At 46.9% G+C, this 21,549-nt stretch overlaps 1 protein-coding gene across 5 annotated transcripts in view; it reads right to left on the bottom strand.

Annotated features, from left to right (window-relative positions):
• Positions 1 to 1,436: 1,436 nt before the first annotated feature.
• The window catches only part of CBFB (core-binding factor subunit beta), a 40,923-nt gene continuing 20,810 nt past the window's right edge, over positions 1,437 to 21,549 (bottom strand). For 2 of the 5 annotated variants that reach the window (XM_069738723.1, XM_069738719.1), the window contains exons 2-6: positions 21,083 to 21,169; positions 20,634 to 20,750; positions 13,294 to 13,410; positions 12,978 to 13,073; positions 1,437 to 5,828 (exon numbers count right to left, since the gene is read on the bottom strand). In XM_069738723.1, coding sequence (XP_069594824.1) covers positions 5,766 to 5,828; positions 12,978 to 13,073; positions 13,294 to 13,410; positions 20,634 to 20,750; positions 21,083 to 21,169 — 480 coding nt within the window. In that variant the 3' untranslated portion in view covers positions 1,437 to 5,765. Of the gene's footprint in view, positions 5,847 to 12,944; positions 13,074 to 13,293; positions 13,411 to 20,633; positions 20,751 to 21,082; positions 21,170 to 21,549 lie in introns of all 5 variants that reach the window. The other 3 variants (XM_069738721.1, XM_069738720.1, XM_069738722.1) reach the window with 3 other exon arrangements.

The following is a 21,549-nucleotide window of genomic DNA, read 5'->3' as shown; positions in this document are numbered from 1 at the left end:
GAGATCTCCTTGGTCTTCACGGTGTTGTTTGGAGATCTCCTTGGTCTTCACGGTGTTGTTTGGAGATCTCCTTGGTCTTCATGGTGTAGTTTGGAGATCTCCTTGGTCTTCATGGTGGTGTTTGGAGATCTCCTTGGTGTTGTTTAGTCAGTGGTGCCTCTTGTTAATGGTGTTGCAGCCTCTGTGGCCTTTCCGGAAAGGTAAAGTGTATATACTGACAGACTTGTGGCTGCACACAGGTGACGTCCTGTCACTAAGCATGGCACTTATGAAGGGAATTGCTTGTACCAGAAATCTTTAGGGGCTGCGGAGCGAATACATATGCACATGCCAATTTTTAGTTATTTGATCCCAAAAATTTAAATTTGTGCTTATATTTTTCTCACTTCACCAACTTAGACTATTTTGTGCCGATACATCATAAACTGGATTACAAAAATATTTAAACAGAGGTTGTAATGTGACAAAATAGGGAAAAAGCTGGAGATGGGGGTGAATACTTTTGCAATCCACCGTATATACAGAGACACTTTTAATCAATTGCATTAGGCGGTTGCTAAATCTAAAACGGTCATGAAAAATCCAGGTTGAATTTACCCAGGGGAGACAGCTCTACACCTGATGCACCGGGCTCGTTGTTTAGGGCACAGACAGATATATGTATATTACAGAGAAAATAATTACCACGCGTGAAGTCATTTGCATCCCCTTTTTTTTTTCCAGGCAACATCAACTCCTGAAGGAGAAGCCTTGTCCTCCAGATCTACTTATTACAGCCACATTTAGTATATATACCTTCATGGTTGTTCTTTAGCTCAGCCACATGATGGCGCTGCATCTCTTAAAAAATGTTGATTGATCAGTTTATAGTTACGTTTAAAATATCAAAGAGTCAACTTTTTTTTTTTAAAGGGAATCTGTCTGTAGGATCAACCCTCTAAGCCGTCTATATGGGCATGTAGGTCATAGGAAGCTGAACAACATGATACCTTGATATCTGCAATCCGATGTTTTGTTCCGGAGAAATCCACATTTTTCTTAATATGTAAATGAGCTTTTCAGATCTATGGGCCGGTCATAGATCTCCCCGAGAATCTGCTTTCAGAGATTATTTTAAAGGAAAAGGAACATTACCAGTGTGAGACATGTAGAGGAGGTGAGCAGACTGTCAGTCTTTACGTGTCTCACACTGATAATAATCTCTGTAGGCAGATTCTTGGGGAGATCTATGTCCGGCCCATAGATCTTAACAGCTCATTTACATATTAAGAAAAATGTGGATTTCTCAGAAATAAAACATCAGACCGCAGATATCAAGGTATCATTTTGTTCAGCTTCCTATGACCTACATGCCCCTATAGACAGCTTAGGAGGGTAGATCCTACTGAAAGATTCCCTTTAAGCATGGCTCTAACAATAAATGGAGAAAAGTCTGGTCATGTTAGACAATATCAGCCGTTTATTGAAACCGATCAGTTTACAGGTACACATCATACATTATTCACTGTGACAACATACAGACATGTAGGTCTTAAAGCGATTAACCGTTCAGTTGCTGGGCGATCTGCCGCAGATCTATAGTAAAGCCAGGTTATATTGTCGTCCAGGTAGATATGTCATTTTTTTGGTGAACACATCAGACATCCACATTTTGGTTAATTTCATGTCATAGAAATATTACAGACGACTGTACAGTAATGGATCAGGTAGGTATCGGATGCAACGTTAAATAATAAAGCTGCCACTAAAAAAAAACAAAGATTAAAAAAAAAAAAAAAAATCTACAAGAATGAATGTGTTCACACATCAACCATCAGATCTAGTCCATAATTTGGGCCTGGAGATGCTCTACAAGCCATGGGGTTCTCTGACGGACACAAGAGTTTTGGGGATTCCAGAAGTAACGCTAAAATATGGGTGCACGTCAGCCCATGGGTGCCATATTACAGAATTAGACCAAGAGCATCCATAACGAAACTACGGGCTTGTTCAGACGTCTGTTTACTACGTACAGGTCATATATAGTTTTTCATGGACAGAACTTGTACCTCTTGGGGGTCTATGCGGCTCCTCACACGTTCAATTTTTTTTTTTGGCAGGGACATGTACAATATTGGGTTAAGTGCACCAAAAAAAAAAAAAAAAAAATCAGGACTGGTACGCCATCAGAGTGCGGCCCATTTTTCACCAACTGTTCGATTGGAAATATTTTTTCATTCCCCTTATTCCGAATCCAAAAAAAGTTAATGAAACTCTAGAGGGCGCAGTCAGACAGCCGAATAACACGGATGACGATCGCATCGCTGTGCGTGGACTGGCCGGCGGCTCTCCTCAACCGAGAATGACAGCTGCATAGAAATATACACTTTCATGTTCAGGAGGGCCGCCAGCCAGACACGCTTTCATGTTCAGGAGGGCCGCCAGCCATAACGCTTTCGTGCTCAGGAGGGCCGCCAGCCAGACACGATTTCATGCTCAGGAGGGCCGCCAGCCAGACACGCTTTCATGCTCAGGAGAGCCGCCAGCCAGACACGCTTTCATGCTCAGGAGAGCCGCCAGCCAGACACGCTTTCATGCTCAGGAGAGCCGCCAGCCAGACACGCTTTCATGCTCAGGAGAGCCGCCAGCCAGACACGCTTTCATGCTCAGGAGAGCCGCCAGCCAGACACGCTTTCATGCTCAGGAGAGCCGCCAGCCAGACACGCTTTCATGCTCAGGAGAGCCGCCAGCCAGACACGCTTTCATGCTCAGGAGAGCCGCCAGCCAGACACGCTTTCATGCTCAGGAGAGCCGCCAGCCAGACACGCTTTCATGCTCAGGAGAGCCGCCAGCCAGACACGCTTTCATGCTCAAGAGAGCCGCCAGCCAGACACGCTTTCATGCTCAGGAGGGCCGCCAGCCAGACACAATTTCGTGCTCCGGAGGGCCGCCAGCCAGACGCGCTTTCATGCTCAGGAGAGCCGCCAGCCAGACACGCTTTCATGCTCAGGAGAGCCGCCAGCCAGACACGCTTTCATGCTCAGGAGAGCCGCCAGCCAGACACGCTTTCATGCTCAGGAGAGCCGCCAGCCAGACACGCTTTCATGCTCAAGAGAGCCGCCAGCCAGACACGCTTTCATGCTCAGGAGGGCCGCCAGCCAGACACAATTTCGTGCTCCGGAGGGCCGCCAGCCAGACGCGCTTTCATGCTCAGGAGAGCCGCCAGCCAGACACGCTTTCATGCTCAGGAGAGCCGCCAGCCAGACACGCTTTCATGCTCAGGAGGGCCGCCAGCCAGACACAATTTGGTGCTCCGGAGGGCCGCCAGCCAGACACGCTTTCATGCTCAGGAGGACCGCCAGCCAGACACGCTTTCATGCTCAGGAGAGCCGCCAGCCAGACACGCTTTCATGCTCAGGAGAGCCGCCAGCCAGACACGCTTTCATGCTCAGGAGAGCCGCCAGCCAGACCCGCTTTCGTGCTCAGGAGAGCCGCCAGCCAGACACGCTTTCATGCTCAGGAGGGCCGCCAGCCAGACACGCTTTCATGCTGAGGAGGGCCGCCAGCCAGTCCATGCACAGGAGAGCCGCCAGCCAGTCCATGTACAGCAATGCGATCGATGTCCGTGTTATACGGCTATCTGACTAAAGGATAATACAATACCATGCAAATCTTTAATGCTTTCAGGATGAGATGTCGGGGAGGGGTAACGATTGAGTTCTCCTTTTTCCCCCCCTTCTGTGCTGTCATAGTGCAGTCATGTGAGATTTCAGTTTCCTCAAAAAGTTGTCGGGCATCAAGTCCCTGGGAACCAGATTGTCAGTAAGTATCTGAAAAAGCAGAAATGCCAGCGAACCACAAGCAGACAAGGGGCAAAAGGGTATTTCAAGAGTCCTTTACACCTCCCCCGCTGTGATATTAACCATGTGTTTGCAAAAATAAGCTTAGGTTACATTTAATGAACCAAATTATTTTTTCAACCAATATACTAAAGGGGTGAAAAAAAATAAAAAAATTGCCATGGTTTTTGAACCCATGTGATCAAAAAATAGAATTTTTTAATACATATGTGTGAACTTATCTAAAGGGATCGGAGCATAGTTTAAGCTTGGTCCAGCCTTAACTCAACTGAGACACGAAAAATGGCAGCAAGTCTGAATTTTAGGTAAGGAGAGCCTCACCACAGAAGTCGCCCCTTATTCTCACACTATTAAGGGGTATTTACTAGTGATAAGCGAACGTTTCCGATAAGGTGTTATCTGAGCATGCTCAGGTGCTAAAAGGGTGACTTCCGCATGCTCTAAAAATACGTTAGAGTCCCCGCGCCTGTGTGTCTTGCAGATGTTGAACAGCCGAGGGGACTCAAACACATTTTTCGAGCATGCCAAAGTCACCCTGTTAGCACTCGAGCATGCTCAGATAACACCTTATCCAAAAACGTTCGCTCATCACTAGTTTTTGTACACAGTTTAAGTACCGCTTCGCTTTTTCAGTCAATTATATTGTATCTGTGACGTGTCAAGTAAAACAAAGATCCATCAAAATGTGATTTTTTTAAGTGCAAAAATGGCGCGATGTCTATCTAAAGCGCACAAGGCGCACAAGACCATACCGTTTTTCGGCAATGCTTTACAAGGTACAAATAATTATATATAAAAAAATAAAAAACATTGAGTAAATAAAACGTAAAATTATACAAATAAAAAAGGCATCAATGTGATTGTAAAAGAAGCATTAAGGCTACTTGCACACGTTGCAGATTTGCCTGTGGAATTTCCTGTGCAGATTCTGAATTTCTTGACAGAAAACGCAGGTCAGAATCTGCTCCTTTTTTTGGTATGTGCACACGTTGCAGATTTTTGTGCGGATTTCTTCCTTTTTTTTACCCCTTCAGATGTCTATAATGGAATGGGTGCAGAAACGCAGCAGAACTGCACAAAAGAAGTGACATGCTCCTTTTTTGAATCTGCTGCGTTTTCTGTGCAGATTTTTCTGCACCATTAGCACAGCATTTTTTTTTTGGCCATTGATTTACATTGTACTGTAAATCATTTGCAGATCTGCAGCGTTTCTGCGCGGAAAAAAAAGCTGCAGTTCTGCAGGAAATCTGCAACGTGTGCACATAGCCTTACGCTTCCAGGGTAAAAAGCACAACATTAAGGCTATGTTCACACTTTGCGGATTTTGCTGCGGATCCGCAGCGGATTTGACCGCTGCGGATCTGCAGCAGTTTCCCATGAGTTTACAGTACAATGTAAACCTATGGGAAACAAAAAACGCTGTGCATGTGCTGCGGAAAAAAACGCGTGGAAACGCAGCGGATTACATTCCGCAGCGTGTCACTTCTTTTCTGCGGATTTTCACCTGCTCCAATAGGAAACTGCAGATGAAAATCTGCAGAAGAAACCGCAGTAAAAGCCGCGATAAATCTGCAGTAAAAACCGCAACGGGTTTTCACTGCGGATTTTGGAATTCTGCTGCAGAAAAATCCGCAGTGGAATCCGCAAAGTGTGAACTTAGCCTTACAGTAACAAAAACATCAGAAAAAAAAACACCATTGACCTAAATTATCAGCAAACTGTAAATAAAAACCTACAGCCGCCTGAGTGCACATCACATGCGGCTAAAAGCTTGCATAGACGAAGGTGGGGGAGGGGGGATTGAACCGTTCTTGGGAGGGTGCAGGATTCGGAAATGGAGGGTCCGAGATGAAATGGTCAAATGCTTCTATTCTCCTGGGCTCGCAGGTCACGGGAATAATGGAAAGCTGGGAGGTGGTGTCAGGCTTAGCGTAACTTCAGGTCATCTCCGCTGCCCAGCCCGGAGGTGGGATCCTGTTGCCGCCGAGCCTACACCAGAGAGAAATTCTGTTTAAAGTTAAAAACAGATACGAAGACCACGGGTATGATACACACAAGCAGATACAGGAAGACGCCCGATCATCTGATGGATGGCGCCACACTGCACAAATGGCACAGCGCCATGCACTGGGTAGTGGCCATGAATGGTATTGCAAGGGAGCTTGCAATACCAATTGTGGCCACTGCACAATGCATGGCGCTGTGTCACCTGCAGATCAATGTCCTACCTTCAATCAGCTGATTATTATTATTATTATTATTATACATTTTTATAGCGCCATTTATTCCATGGCGCTTTACATGTGAATACGGGGCAAATATAGACAAATACATTAAACATGAGCAGATAACAAGGCACACGAGTACATAAGGAGGGAGGACCCTGCCCGCGAGGGCTCACAGTCTGCAGGGGGTGGGTGAGGATACACTAGGAGAGGGAAGAGCTGGCTGTGCGGCTGTTCAGTAGGTTGAGGATCACTGCAGGCTGTAGGCTTGTCGGAAGAGATGAGTCTTCAGGTTCTTTTTGAAGGTTTCTATGGTAGGCGCAAGTCTGATGTGTTGGGGTAGAGAGTTCCAGAGTATGGGGGAAGCACGGGAGAAGTCTTGGATGCGGTTATGGGAAGAAGAGATGAGAGGGGAGTAGAGAAGGAGGTCTTGGGAGGACCGGAGGTCGCGTGTAGGTAGGTACCGGGAGACCATGTCACAGATGTATGGAGGAGACAGGTTGTGGATGGCTTTGTATGTCAGTGTGAGGGTTTTGAACTGGAGTCTCTGGGCGATAGGAAGCCAGTGAAGGGCTTGACACAGGGGAGAGGCTGGGGAATAGCGGGGGGACAGGTGGATTAGTCGGGCAGCAGAGTGTAGGATGGATTGGAGTGGTGCCAGAGTGCTAGAGGGGAGTCCAGAGAGTAGGAGGTTGCAGTAGTCGAGGCGGGAGATGATAAGGGCATGCACTAGCGTTTTTGCAGTGTTGCGGTCAAGGAAAGCACGGATCCGGGAAATATTTTTGAGTTTGAGACGACAGGAGGAGGCAAGGGCTTGGATATGTGGCTTGAAAGAGAGGGCAGAGTCGAGGATCACCCCGAGGCACCGGGCGTGTGGGACTGGGGATAGTGAGCAGCCATTGACATTGATGGATAGGTCTGGTGGAGGGGTAGAGTGAGATGGGGGAAAGATGATGAATTCTGTTTTGTCCATGTTCAGTTGTAGAAAGCGAGCAGAAAAGAAGGCTGAAATGGCAGACAGACAGTGCGGGATTTTGGTAAGCAAGGAGGAGAGGTCAGGTCCGGAGAGGTAGATCTGCGTGTCGTCAGCGTAGAGATGGTACTGCATACCGTGGGATTCTATGAGCTGTCCCAGGCCGAAAGTGTAGATGGAGAAGAGTAGGGGTCCCAGAACAGAGCCTTGAGGAACACCGACTGACAAGGGGCGAAGTGAGGAGGTGGTGTGGGGGAGGGAGACACTGAATGTTCGGTCTGTCAGATATGACGAGATCCAGGAAAGGGCCAAGTCTGTGATGCCAAGGGATGAGAGGATTTGTAGCAAAAGGGAGTGGTCTACAGTGTCAAAGGCAGAAGACAAGTCCAGGAGAAGGAGGACAGAGTAGTGTCGCTTGCTCCTGGCAGTTAGTAGGTCATTGGTGACTTTAGTTAGGGCAGTTTCAGTTGAGTGATGGGAACGGAAGCCTGATTGTAACCGATCAAAGAGGGAGCAGGAGGAGAAGTGGGAGGACAGTTCAAGATGGACGTGTTGCTCCAGCAATTTGGAGGCATAAGGGAGAAGAGATATCGGGCGATAGCTAGACACAGAGGATGGGTCGAGGGAGGGCTTTTTGAGGATGGGTGTGATCTTGGCATGCTTGAAGGATGAGGGAAAGACACCTGTTGTGAGTGAGAGGTTGAAGAGGTGCGTTAGGGTTGGGATGAAGACCGTGGAAAGGTTAGGGATGAGGTGGGATGGGAGCGGGTCAAGCGTGCAGGTGGTGAGGTGTGATCTTGACAGGAGGGTGGAGAGCTGATCTTCTGTCATGGTGGAGAAGCTGGTTTTGGAGGAGCAGGGTTGAGCAGCTAAGAGGGGCAGTGGGCGCTGTGGGCCAAAGCTTTCTCTGATCGTATCGATCTTCTGTTTAAAGAAAGAGGCGAAGTCATCAGCAGAAATGAGGGGGGAAGGAGGAGGTGCGGGGGGACGGAGTGGAGAATTGAAAGTGTTGAAAAGCTGTTTAGGGTTGTGGGACAGGGAGGATATGAGGGATGAGAAGTAAGTTTGTTTTGCGGCAGTGAGCGCAGACTTGAAGCTGGCGAGGGACTGCTTGTATGCAGTGAAGTGGTCGGCAGAGTGGGATCGCTTCCATCTCCGCTCAGCAATCCTGGAAGCCCGTCTCAATTCTTTGGTCAGGCTGGTCAGCCAGGGCTGCCTGTTAATTGTACGAGTTTTACTATGCATGAGTGGGGCGGCCGAATCGAGTGTTGTTGTTATTGTGGTGTTATAAAAAGTGGCAGCAGCATCTGTGTCATGAAGGGAAGCTATGTCTGTGAGAGGGAGAAGGGACTCAGAGAGTGATTGTAAGTTGAGATGTTTGAGATTTCTGCGAGGGTGAGTGAGTTTGTGGAGTGGGGGTTGCACACTAGGAGAGGAGAGGGACGAGAATGTCAGTAGGTTGTGGTCAGACAGGGGGAGGGGTGTGTTAGTGAGGTTAGTAAGGGAGCAGAGGCGGGTGAAGATGAGGTCCAGCGTGTGGCCATCTTTGTGAGTGGCCTCAGAGGACCATTGAGTGAGGCCAAAGGAGGCAGTCAGTGATAAAAGTTTAGAGGTAGCTGAGGTGAAAGTGTCAATGGGGACATTGAAATCACCCATGATGATAGTGGGGATGTCAACAGAGAGGAAATGAAGTAGCCAGGTGGTGAAGTGGTCGAGAAAGGTGGAGATGGCTAGTTCTGGGGGGCGGTAGATGACAGCCAGCTGGAGGTTGGAGGGGGTATAGATGCGGACAGAGTGCACCTCAAACGAGGGAAGAGTAGCGGAGGGTGGTAGCGGGATTGGAGTAAAGGAGCAGGTGTCGGACAGGAGCAAGCCAACTCCTCCACCGCGTTTGTTGCTGGGGCGAGGGGTGTGAGAGAGGTGGAATCCGCCATAGGAGAGCGCAGCTGGAGAGGCCGAGTCAGAGGGGGTGAGCCAGGTTTCAGTGAGGCCGAGGAAGGAGAGTTTGTTGGTGATGAAGAGGTGATGATCGGTCAGGGTTTTGAGACATGACCTCCCCATCCTCCCCCCCCCCCCCATTTATTTGATATTAAGGATCTACCCTATGGATAAGTGATCAATATTAAAGTTCCAGAACCAGTTCTAGCTTCAGCCACTTTTTAATAACTGTAGTCTGCTCTAGTAGAATTACAGCTAGAAAAGTAGCCATAGACCCCATTACAACTAATGCACAGATATTTATATGTAGAGATATATATAGATAGATATATACACACACACACTGCTCAAAAAATAAAGGGAACACTTTAACAACAGAATATAACTCCAAGTAAATCAAACTTCTGTGAAATCAAACTGTCCACTTAGGAAGCAACACTGATTGTCCATCAATGTCACATGCTGTTGTGCAAATGGAATAGACTGGCAATTATCAAGATACTCAATAAAGGAGTGGTTCTGCAGGTGGGACCACAGACCACATCTCAGTACCAATGCTTTCTGGCTGATGTTCTGGTCACTTTTGAATGTTGGTTGTGCTTTCACATGAGATGGACCCTACAACCCACACAAGTGGCTCAGGTAGTGCAGCTCATCCAGGATGGCACATCAATGACAGCTGTGGCAAGAAGGTTTCCTGTGTCTGTCAGCGTAGTGTCCAGAGGCTGGAGGTGCTACCAGGAGATGTGGAGGGGGCCGTGGGAGAGCAACAACCCAGCAGCAGGACCGCTTCCTCAGCCTTTGTGCAAGGAAGAACACTGCCAGAGCCCAGCAGGCCACAAATGTGCATGTGTCTGCACAAACGGTTAGAAACCAACTCCATGAGGATGGTCTGAGTGCCCGACGTCCACAGATAGGGGTTGTGCTCACAGCCCAACATCGTGCAGGACGCTTGGCATCTGCCACAGAACACGAGGATTGGCAAATTCGCCACCGGCGCCCTGTGCTCTTCACAGATGAAAGCAGGTTCACACTGAGCACATGTGACAGATGTGACAGAGTCTGGAGATGCCGAGGAGAGCGATCTGCTGCCTGCAACATCCTTCAGCATGACCGGTTTGGCAGTGGGTCAGTAATGGTGTGGGGTGGCATTTCTTTGGAGGGCGGCACAGCCCTCCATGTGCTCGCCAGAGGTAGCCTGACTGCCATTAGGTACCGAGTCGAGATCCTCAGACCCCTTGTGAGACCATATCCTGGTGCGGTTGGCCCTGGGTTCCTCCTAATGAAGGACAATGCCAGACCTCATGTGGCTGGAGTGTGTCAGCAGTTCCTGCAAGATGAAGGCATTGAATCTATGGACTGGCCCGCCTGTTCCCCAGACCTGAATCCGATTGAGCACATCTGGGACATCATGTCTCGCTCCATCCATCAACGTCACGTTGCACCACAGACTGTGCAGGAGTTGGAGGATGCTTTAGTCCAGGTCTGGGAGGAGATCTCTCAGGAGACCATCCGCCGCCTCATCAGGAGCATGCCCAGCATTGTAGGGAGATCATACAGGCACGTTGAGGCCACACACACTACTGAGCATCATTTCCTTGTCTTGAGGCATTTCCACTGAGGTTGGATCAGCCTGTAACTTCATTTTCCACTTTGATTTTGAGCATCATTCCGACTCCAGACCTCCGTGGGATATTAGTTGTGATTTACGTTGATAATTTTTAAGTTTTATTGTTCTCAACACATTCCACTATGCAATGAATAAAGATTTACAACTGGAATATTCCATTCAGTGATATCTAGGATGTGGGATTTTAGTGTTCCCTTTATTTTTTTGAGCAGTGAATATCTTTCTCTCTCATATCTCTCTCTCTCCCTCTATATCTATCTATACATATATACACACATTGATATTGTAGTATTTGCATGAATTGTAATAGGGTATATTTAATAAAAATTTTTTTTAAATGACTTTACATTAATTTTATTACACATTTATACATTCATTTATTGCAGAATTTTTCACCCAATCCTGTACTTAAACATCTGAACTGCAGGGGGCGCTATAATCGCATCAGTTTTCCGTTATGTGCATTACTGCAATCTGAGATCACAAGTTCATACACTGTGGTAAGGAAAGGGGCCGATCCGGCTGCGGAGGAAAGGAAAAATGGGCGGCTGAGGCAGCAATCGCTATTAGAGGAAGGATGGAGAACATTTGGTTAGTAGGAAAAAAGCGGGAGCAGTAGCTTACAAATAGCAGCACAGGGAAAAAGTAACGGCTTTTTAGCAATTAAGACTTTTCTCTTCTTTAAGGCATCATTACTAATTAATATGCATGTCCTAATATCAAGCCGCAAATATAATCCATATGAAAATGTTAACTAACTTAAAATACACCAAATTACTTTTCTAGTCCTGAACTTTTCACTTGGTTAAAAAAAATACAAAATGTATTTAAACTGTAAAGAAAAAAAAAAAAAAAAAAATCCTTGCGTTCCCCTAATTCTGCCACTATTTTCAGTTTTGTGCTGTGTCGGTCCTTAACAGAGATTTCCACTTTTTTTTTTTTTCTGAAGCTCAACATGTGAAATCTCCGCTTTGCAGACAATTGGGAGTTTCTTCAGAAACTTCACTTCTCTATCCAAGACGCTGCCAATCACAGCTGATCTGCAGCATAAAACCGAAAAACGTCAAAAACGTTCCTGTGGCCCAGCAGGACATGTGAACAGACAAGTGGGAGGGGTCAAAGACTTGTTGCAAGCTATGGCTATCGGTGGATATTTTCCTTTATTCTGGGACTTATTGGCTGAAGCTGTAGATCCCAGTAGTCCAGGATGTCGCCAGGAATCAGATATGTAAAAGGACATGATGTGGATGGTGACTGAGGAAACATCTCCTGAAGCCAATATCCCAGACCACCTGGAGGAGTCTCGGGACTAACACCAGTGTGTTAAATGGGGGTTCCCAGGAGACAATAATCGGTTTCCGCAAGGGGCCGGGCATAATGATTTATTGTGACGTAGGACCAAGGTGAAGGTACAGGTGTATATATATATATATATAATAAAAAAAAAAATGCCTCCCAAGGTCCAACAGGAAACATCCAGGGAGTATAAGCGGTCAGTTCAAATGAAAAAAGTGTGACACTAGGGACCATATAGTTGTGTTAATGCCCACAGGGGAGAGCCTGCTCCTTACCCAGTGGCAGGATCCTACAGGGTGGTGGAAAAGCTGGGAGAAGTCACAGATCAGGGAAAAGGGAAGCCTTTCCAAATATTATGGCAACCTGCTAAAACGGTGGAAGGGTAGGGACCCGCCCGAAACCGCTTGCTTGTGGGCCTGGTGAGAAGCCAACCTTTTGGGTGCCAAAATGGCAGGAACTTTGACGCCTTCCAAAAATCAGCATGCCCAAAAATCGGTACTCAAAAATAGAGGCAGGTTCTTGGAGATACTAAGTCACCTTTGTGTCATCAAATCCGAGCCAATTTAAAGCCCCGTAGAATTCCGGAGGCCCACCTGGAGATAGTCTCAGAGAAGGCAATGCAGAAATGACCACTGCCACCCCCTGTAGGCAAAGTGGGTGGCAGATGGTGACCAGCCCTCGGATTTGAGCAGAGGGGGAGGATATGTAGTACTGCCACGTAAGCAGCTGTTTGGTTATACACAGTTGGGGCTCTCTCAGCCATGTATCAGTAGCCAGGGTCTGTTCTGTTTAGTTAGCGCCTGGTCATGGCTAGGGACTTATGTTTAGGAGTTTGTTTTGGTGCTGTCAAACCTGTGGAAAGCAATAATAACTGCATTGCCTGTGTGAACACTACCCAAGTTCAAAGTCTGAAAAAAGCAGCTAGTTTATGCCACCATGACTTGTCCTATAATGCATCTACCAGACATTACATGTCCCGCCCCACAGATTTGGCACCCACCGCTCATGCACACAAGAAGTAGTTATTTCTAAGGGGTACTGACCAGTTAAGGGCAGCGCGGTCGTAAAACTCTCACCTCCATTTCCTCCCGGTGAGAGCGATCTCTGTCTTCAAACTCACGGGTTCTCCTGCGAGCTTCCTCAAAGGCCTGTTGCGCCAGGGCGTCCTCGTGCTAAGAGCGAACAAGAACCATATTCAGTATGCCAACTTTCCAGAACTACGAGCTGGCTGCACCCAAAAATAATATTAAGTAATGCCGCGTTCTCATCCAGCAAGCAGTACAATGACTGTGCACTCAGTGGCTATTATTAAATCCTTCCCACGTGGTGTTACGCAAGGCAGCGGCACGAAATGCAAGCGCGCGCTGGGGTTGGGGGGTGTATACTACTAACCTGCGCTCTGTCTTCATCAAACTCTAAGCAGCCCATCCCGTCCAACCGCTGGAGGTCTATCCATCCTCTCCACATGACGCACACCCCGTTCAGGATCATCGGAGCCTTTAAATGGACCTGAAACAGCGCCAGGGGTCCCGATTATTATCATCCTAAATCCCTCACATATTAAACCTTTAAAGACCACCCACTGTCTTGAGTGCGGGCGACACAGGACTCAGTCCAAATTCAAAAATACATGTTATTCTCTATCAATAAGATGGTAATAATAGGGATCGGAACGCTGGGAACCACAACGATCACGAGAAGAACAGGGCCATGTGACCCCAAAAACAGGTTTTGCAGCCCCCGCGTCCTGAGACCTGGCGCACTCAGAAATCACAACCATTTAGTGTGGGCCACGTGCCAAGGACTCCAGGATTAATGAGGAATTCAGCGGGTGCAGAACTATGGGGAAATTTGAGCTCGAGTTGGATAAGGGCCGAGGAAAGTAGTTTCATCAATTAACCGAGTAACTGCTGCACAGATCTGACTCCCATTATTCACGCGAAGACCCCGCAGCAGTCACAGAACGCCTGCCACGGTGAGACCATGAACCTCATAATAAGGAACGGCATTATTAAGCCGTAAAACCATCTCGGAGTGTTTTTTTTTTTTTTTAATGGGGCTAACAAAAATTTTTTTTTTTTTTGGACAATTGGGTTTTAGTAAAAATGTTGCACCATTTCCCATCTATGGCCTCTGTGCTGTATGGTCTACTGCTGGCTGCACAAAGAGCTAACAGAGCATCACTCAGCGAGCTCGCCATGATCGTTTGATGGACAGAATAGCTGCTTCCAATCATAGCAGTAACTTAGGAATCCATGGTTACGACCACTAACAATTAACTATCGCTACATGTGTGGCCATAACCATGGTTACCCAAGATAATGTAATGTCCTGCACATAAGCAACATTGAAAATCAGAAGAACTATACATTTCTAATTGGAAGTACTTACACCAATGATTAATAACTTTCTGCCTATGCACAGCGTACATAAAAATCTGCCAATCGGTGGGGGCGTGGCTGTAGTACCCGGCAGCAGTTTTACTAGTCCTGTAGTGATAATCTCCTGCTAGTTTTTACAATGATTTTATAAACGCTACATTGAACAACCCAGTGCCTGACATTGCTGGAACCAGGCTCTCTTGGATTACAAAGCAAAACCTGCTGACAGATTCCCTTTAACTCTTACTTTATGCTGGACAAGGGATGTCAAGCTCAAATATACAGAGGGTCAAAATTAAAAGTTTTGACAAAGCCGCAGGCTAGCCTTGATATTTATTTTAAAAAAATGTCTACAATTGACAAAGTTTTTCCTTATCAAATGTGATGAACCTTTTCATATGGAAACAAAGGGTTTGATCCACGAACAAAGCACATTTTAATGACTAGAGCTTAGCATATTGGAATAGTATAATGTGTTATGTAAGGGCTGTAGAAAGCAAATGGCCCAATGGCCTAATTTAAATAACAGTAATAACAAAAGATAACAAACCTTGAGAAATGCAGATATAATAAAGTATGATGCCTGTACAAGTGTCCCCCCAAACACAATGATACCACCACGTGAACAGCATGATTACCCTAGCGTAGCCCCCACCACCACCACCTGGCAAAGTATAATGGACACCACATTGTACTCCATACAGTATAATGAGCCCTGTATTGCCTTTCATACAGTATTATGGGCCCCAAATAGTCCTCTATATAGTATAAAGGCCTCACAGTCCTCCATACAGCATGACGGGCCCTGCATTTCCTTCCATAAAGTATAAAGGCCCGACAGTCCTCCATATAGTATGATGGGCCCTGCATTTCCTTCCATAAAGTATAATGGCCCAACAGACCTCCATATAGTATGATGGGCCTTGCACTGCCTTCCATAAAGTATAATGGCCTCATATAGTCCTCCATATAGTATGATGGGCCCTGCATTGCCATCCATAAAGTATAATGGCCTCACATAGTCCTCCTTATAGTATGATGGGCCCTGCATTGCGTTCTATAAAGTATAACGGCCTCACATAGTCCTCCTTATAGTATGATGGGCCCTGCATTGCCTTCCATAAAGTATAACGGTCTCACATAGTCATCCATATAGTATGATGGGCCCTGCATTTCCTTCCATAAAGTATAATGGCCTCACATAGTCCTCCTTATAGTATGATGGGCCCTGCATTGCGTTCTATAAAGTATAACGGTCTCACATAGTCATCCATATAGTATGATGGGCCTTGCACTGCCTTCCATAAAGTATAACGGTCTCACATAGTCATCCATATAGTATGATGGGCCCTGCATTGCCTTCCATAAAGTATAACGGTCTCACATAGTCCTCCTTATAGTATGATGGGCCCTGCATTGCGTTCTATAAAGTATAATGGCCTCACATAGTGATCCATACAGCATGATGGGCCCTGCATTGCCTTCCATTAAATATAACGGCCTCATATAGTCCTCCATATAGTATGATGGGCCCTGCATTGCCTTCCATAAAGTATAACGGTCTCACATAGTGATCCATACAGAATAATGGCCCCATCTGACTTCATGGGTCAAATGTACTCACACCAAAGTTTGACGTGTGTGCTAGAGGGACATATTTTTAGGGAAAAGGTAATACTCTGTTTAGGACAATTGCTACTCCCATAACTACCACAAAATAAAAATATAGAGCGACTGCGAGTTTGATTGATCCATGCAGACATCAGTTTGTGTAGCTGGTCCTGGAGAGTCGGAGCAGGTTCTATTCTCATCAGATTTTGTGGATCAGACTCTGCCAAAAAAGTCTACGAGGAGCCGTGTAAAACGGAAGGCAGACTTTGTACTTCGGAGTTCCATCTGTTTCTAACTGATCCATTGCTAGGGCTCAACTAGGATGACAATTGAGAAACGTCACCCACTTTCTCTTGGATGGTAACTAACAGGTGTGACTGCAGCCTTCGTGCTTCACGAAGGTTCACCTGCTGGCTTAGACGCCATGTGATACAGTTGACTCTTAAAAATGATTATTATTATTTTAATAAACTATGCAATATCCCCACGAAATGTGATTTATTATGTCTCCAAATGACTGCTTACGTTTCCACCTTCCATTATAACAGAAATCCCATCATTTTGTGGATGACAGTGATTAATCGGTGCAGAGAGCGAGGTCCGGTGATGGATAGGGTGCTCGGTGTGTTAATAACTAAAAGGCAGTAGAGTTTCATGACAGGCGTGTTCATGGATCTGATACTTCGGTAGAAAAAAAAAAAAAAGAAGAGGAGGGAAAAAAACGAATGTGGATCACAAAGAACGCGCCAACCGTATCTCTGCCACACCGGTTTCCTTCACAAAGTGAGCGGAGACGTTCCTTCTGATAAGGCAGACCACACACAACTATATCCTAGGACCAAATGCTCCAACCCCCTCTGAAGGGGTATTCTACAACCCCCCAGGAAGAGAGTTTGGGTTTCCTGCCACTGTGAAGGAAACTTGAGAGACCACAAGATGGGGGGAGCCTCCGGACATAGCGGAGCAATGAGGAAGTTGAACACAGAAAGCATGAACGCGAGGCAGAAGATAACGGGGTTGTGCAATGGTTACTCACCTGTCGCGGCACCAGTGCGGTGCTCTTCATCCTCCTGCTGCTGACGGAATCTTCTGCGCATCAGGTTATCATGGCAGCCTGGTGCGCACCGCAGAGGTCACACATCTAGGCGTTTTAGACTGGATCAGTTGGCATGCTGCCTGACTTGGCATGGATGCCAAGCTAACACATCGCTGACAAACCAAACTCTGCTGCACCACAATGCAATGCACCTAGAAATGGTTAAATCCTCTAAGCCAGGGGTCCCCAACTCCAGTCCTCAAGGCCCACCAACAGGTCATGTTTTCAGGATTTCCTTAGTCTTGCCCAGGTAATAATTGCATCACCTGTGCAATGCAAAGGAAATCCTGAAAACATGACCTGTTGGTGGTCCTTGAGGACTGGAGTTGGGGACCCCTGCTCCAAGCCACACGCCGCCAGGCACATCCAGCTCTGCCGCCCCAAGGTGCCGCCCAGGGGCATCCAGCTCTGCCGTCCCAAGGTGCCGCCCAGGCACATCCAACTGTCACCCTAAGGTGACGCCCAGGCACATTCAACTCTGCCACCCCAAGGTGCCGCCCAGGCACATCCAGCTCTGCCGCCCCAAGGTGACGCTCAGGCACATGCAGCTCTGCCGCCCCAAGGTGACTCCCTGGCACATCCAACTCTGCCATCCCAAGGTGACTCCCTGGCACATCCAACTCTGCCATCCCAAGGTGACGCCCAGGCACATCCAACTCTGCCCCCCCAAGGTGCCGCCAGGCACAAGCAGCTCTGCCGCCCCAAGGTGACTCCCTGGCACATCCAGCTCTGCCATTCCAAGGTGACGCCCAGGCACATCCAGCTCCGCCACCCCAAGGTGCCGCCAAGCACATGCAGCTCTGCCGTCCCAAGGTGCTGCCCAGGCACATCTAACTCTGCTGCCCCAAGGTGCCGCCCGGCCCAACTAGATCTGCTTGATCCATAATGCACCAACACCTCTGGTCCGTGCTGCACATCCACACCTGCAGGTTAGAGAATCCACCTCAGCCTTACCTAAAATGTCTCCCCTTTTGGTAACACACCCAATATACACTCAGAATCTCCATAAACTCCAGACTAAAAAACTAAGCATGCAAAGTTCTTAGATCAGGTCCTTCAAAAAGTTTAGAGCAAAAATTAGTGGATTGGATATCCCATGTATCCTATAGGATCAGGTTGGCCCTGCAAGATGGCATAAACAGCAACTAAGTCTAACCAAACAAGAGGCACCTTGTTGGTCAGAAAGTGAGAGGGCACACCAGCTTTTGGGGTCAGATATTATGGCCTGAGCGTTAAAACTTCTAGGGCAGATATTGTGGAAAAAAAGGCCTGATCCTACAGCGATCATGATGAACACACGAGCAGCTGTGCAGAAATCAATCGAGAAGACTCATCAGGAGGCAGAAATCCCCTTAAAGACATGAAAGGCAGTGAGTGATGACTGAGCGGCCAGCAATTATTCCTTCATCAGCCGGCTCTCCATGCCTCAGTCCTCCACTAACAGGACCACGTGCAATAATAGATTGTAATGGGGTCATTGTAAGATACCTCTGCAGTAGGCAAGAAGGGGGTCCCTTATATACGATGACAAAATAGGACAAAAAATGACCCCCAGCAATTAGAAATTCATCACCTTCCTGTGAATAGATCATACATGTACCCGTTTATTAAAGCCCCTTTTAAGGGCAAGTGCACACACAGCTTTTTTTCCCCAAAAAATTCAGTTTCAATTCTGCCCCAGAATCCACAAACACCTTAAAACACTTTTTAAATACATTTTATATTGAGGTTAATGGGAAAATACATCCATGTGATGCCATTTTGCTCACTTTTTACTCATTTTGGGGCAAAAAAAGTAAAAGCAACACGTCAAAATGATGTGTGGCAGTCGCAACGTGCCATCCTGCCCATTTTGTCAGAGGTGGCCAAAAATGGCATGAGAATGCCAAGTTGCATTGTTTTCACGCAACCCCCAGTTTTTCCAAAACTTTGTGACTTTTCGCGGCTTTTAGGCTATGTGCACACGTCAGGATTTCTTGCAGAAATTTCCTGAACAAAACCGGACATTTTCTGCAAGAAATCCGCTTGCGTTTTTTTCTGGAGCTTCCCAATGCATTTAATAGCGGAAAAAACACGAAAAATCCACAAAATTAATGAACATGCTGCGCTTTTTTCCGCAATGCGTTTTTTTTTTGCTGAAAAAAACGCATCATGTGCACAAAAATTGCAGAATGCATTAACCCCTTACCGGCATCGGACGTACTATACCGTCCGATGCCGGCTCCCCTGCTTTGATGCAGGGCTCCGCGGTGAGCCCGCACCAAAGCCGGGACATGTCAGCTGTTTTGAACAGCTGACATGTGCCCGTAATAGGCGCGGGCAGAATCGCGATCTGCCCGCACCTATTAACTAGTTAAATGCCGCTGTCAAACGCAGACAGCGGCATTTAACTACCGCTTCCGGCCGGGCGGCCGGAAATGACGTCATCGCCGACCCCCGTCACATGTCCGGGGGTCGGCGATGCGTCTCCATTGTAGCCATAGAGGTCCTTGAGACCTCTATGGTTACTGATTGCCCGTCGCTGTGAGCGCCACCCTGTGGTCGGCGCTCACAGCACACGTGCAATTCTGCTACATAGCAGCGATCAGCAGATCGCTGCTATGTAGCAGAGCCGATCGTGCTGTGCCTGCTTCTAGCCTCCCATGGAGGCTATTGAAGCATGGCAAAAGTTAAAAAAAAAAGTTTAAAAAAATGTGAAAAAAATAAAAAAAACATAAAAGTTTAAATCACCCCCCTTTCGCCCCAATCAAAATAAATCAATAAAAAAAATATCAAATCTACGCATATTTGGTATCGCCGCGCTCAGAATTGCCCGATCTATCAAATAAAAAAAAGTATTAACCTGATCGCTAAACAGCGTAGCGGGAAAAAAACTCGAAACGCCAGAATTACGTTTTTTTGGTCGCCGCGACATTGCATTAAAATGCAATAACGGGCGATCAAAAGAACGTATCTGCACCGAAATGCTATCATTAAAAACGTCATCTCGGCACGCAAAAAATAAGCCCTCAACCGACCCCAGATCACGAAAAATGGAGACGCTACGAGTATCGGAAAATGGCGCAATTTTTTTTTTTTTTTTTAGCAAAGTTTGGAATTTTTTTTCACCACTTAGATAAAAAATAACCTAGTCATGTTTGGTGTCTATGAACTCGTAATGACCTGGAGAATCATAATGGCAGGTCATTTTTAGCATTTAGTGAACCTAGCAAAAAAGCCAAACAAAAAACCAATGTGGGATTGCACTTTTTTTGCAATTTCACCGCACTTGGAATTTTTTTCCCGTTTTCTAGACACGACATGCTAAAACCAATGATGTCGTTCAAAAGTACAACTCGTCCCGCAAAAAATAAGCCCTCACATGGCCAAATTGACGGAAAAATAAAAAAGTTATGGCTCTGGGAAGGAGGGGAGCGAAAAACGAACACGGAAAAACGAAAAATCCCCTGGTCATGAAGGGGTTAAAAATGATGGGATGCCTATGCATGCGTTTTTAAAGCGGCTTTTTTTTCAGTGGAAAACGGCCGAAAAAACTGGGAAAAAAAACGCAAAAAATCCTGAACATGTGCACATAGCCTTAAAGCCAAAATCCTAGTCCAAATATTTGACATCTTCCTCTTTAGCCCGGGTTTTGTCACACCCACCTTTCCAGTCTCTCTTTCGAAGTCCACGTAATCCCGGGTGGGAGCCTGGCGAGCCTCCCCCTGCCAGCTTGCTGGGAAAAACTGCAGCGACAAGTTGGTTCCTGTGGCCACAAAAGCCTGAAATAGAAAATCAATACACAGCAAATCAGAGGTGGTCTATGTACGAGGAGGCCAAATAAAAGGGGTTGTCCGTGACGTTAACACTGGATAGGTCATCAATGGTTAATATCAAGGGCAAATGTGCGGTAAGCGGCCCCTGTACAGCTGGCGGAGCGGGGCAGCTCCACAACTTTTGGGCGCTTTTGGAAGAGGACCCATATTTCTGCGCTGGCCACTTACTAGGGGTATTACAGCCCATATAGGCTGGTGGATAATGGAGGAATGGACATTTCTGGCTCTACGGGTGCACGATGTGCAGGACCACAGGCTCCAGACAGGCGCAGACTTACTATCTCCGAGCGACCGTCCCGGCAGGCGTTCTGGAAGCGGCCCTGTCGCTCCTCGTGCGGACGGTCTCTGAACCCCGTGTACTTGATCTGCAAACACAGGAAAGTAAGAAAACAAGTCAGGAAAATATGGAAGATGTTTATACACAGAAAACCCGACAGGAAAGAACGAAAAATAACAGAATGTAGAACAAAAATAAAAAACATCAAAACAAATACAGCACGTCCCCCCCCCCACTCTCCATATACCGCACTTTCCCCCCCACTCTCTATATACCGCACTTTCCCCCCACACTCTCTATATACCGCACTTTCCCCCACACTCTCTATATACCGCACTTTCCCCCCACACTCTCTATATACCGCACTTTCCCCCCACACTCTCTATATACCGCACTTCCCCCCACACTCTCTATATACCGCACTTTCCCCCCACACTCTCTAAATACCGCACTTTCCCCCCACACTCT

This window comes from Ranitomeya imitator, chromosome 9, assembly GCF_032444005.1.
Source record: "Ranitomeya imitator isolate aRanImi1 chromosome 9, aRanImi1.pri, whole genome shotgun sequence".
NCBI lineage: Eukaryota > Metazoa > Chordata > Amphibia > Anura > Dendrobatidae > Ranitomeya > Ranitomeya imitator.
This window is presented reverse-complemented; position numbering and strand designations above follow the sequence as displayed.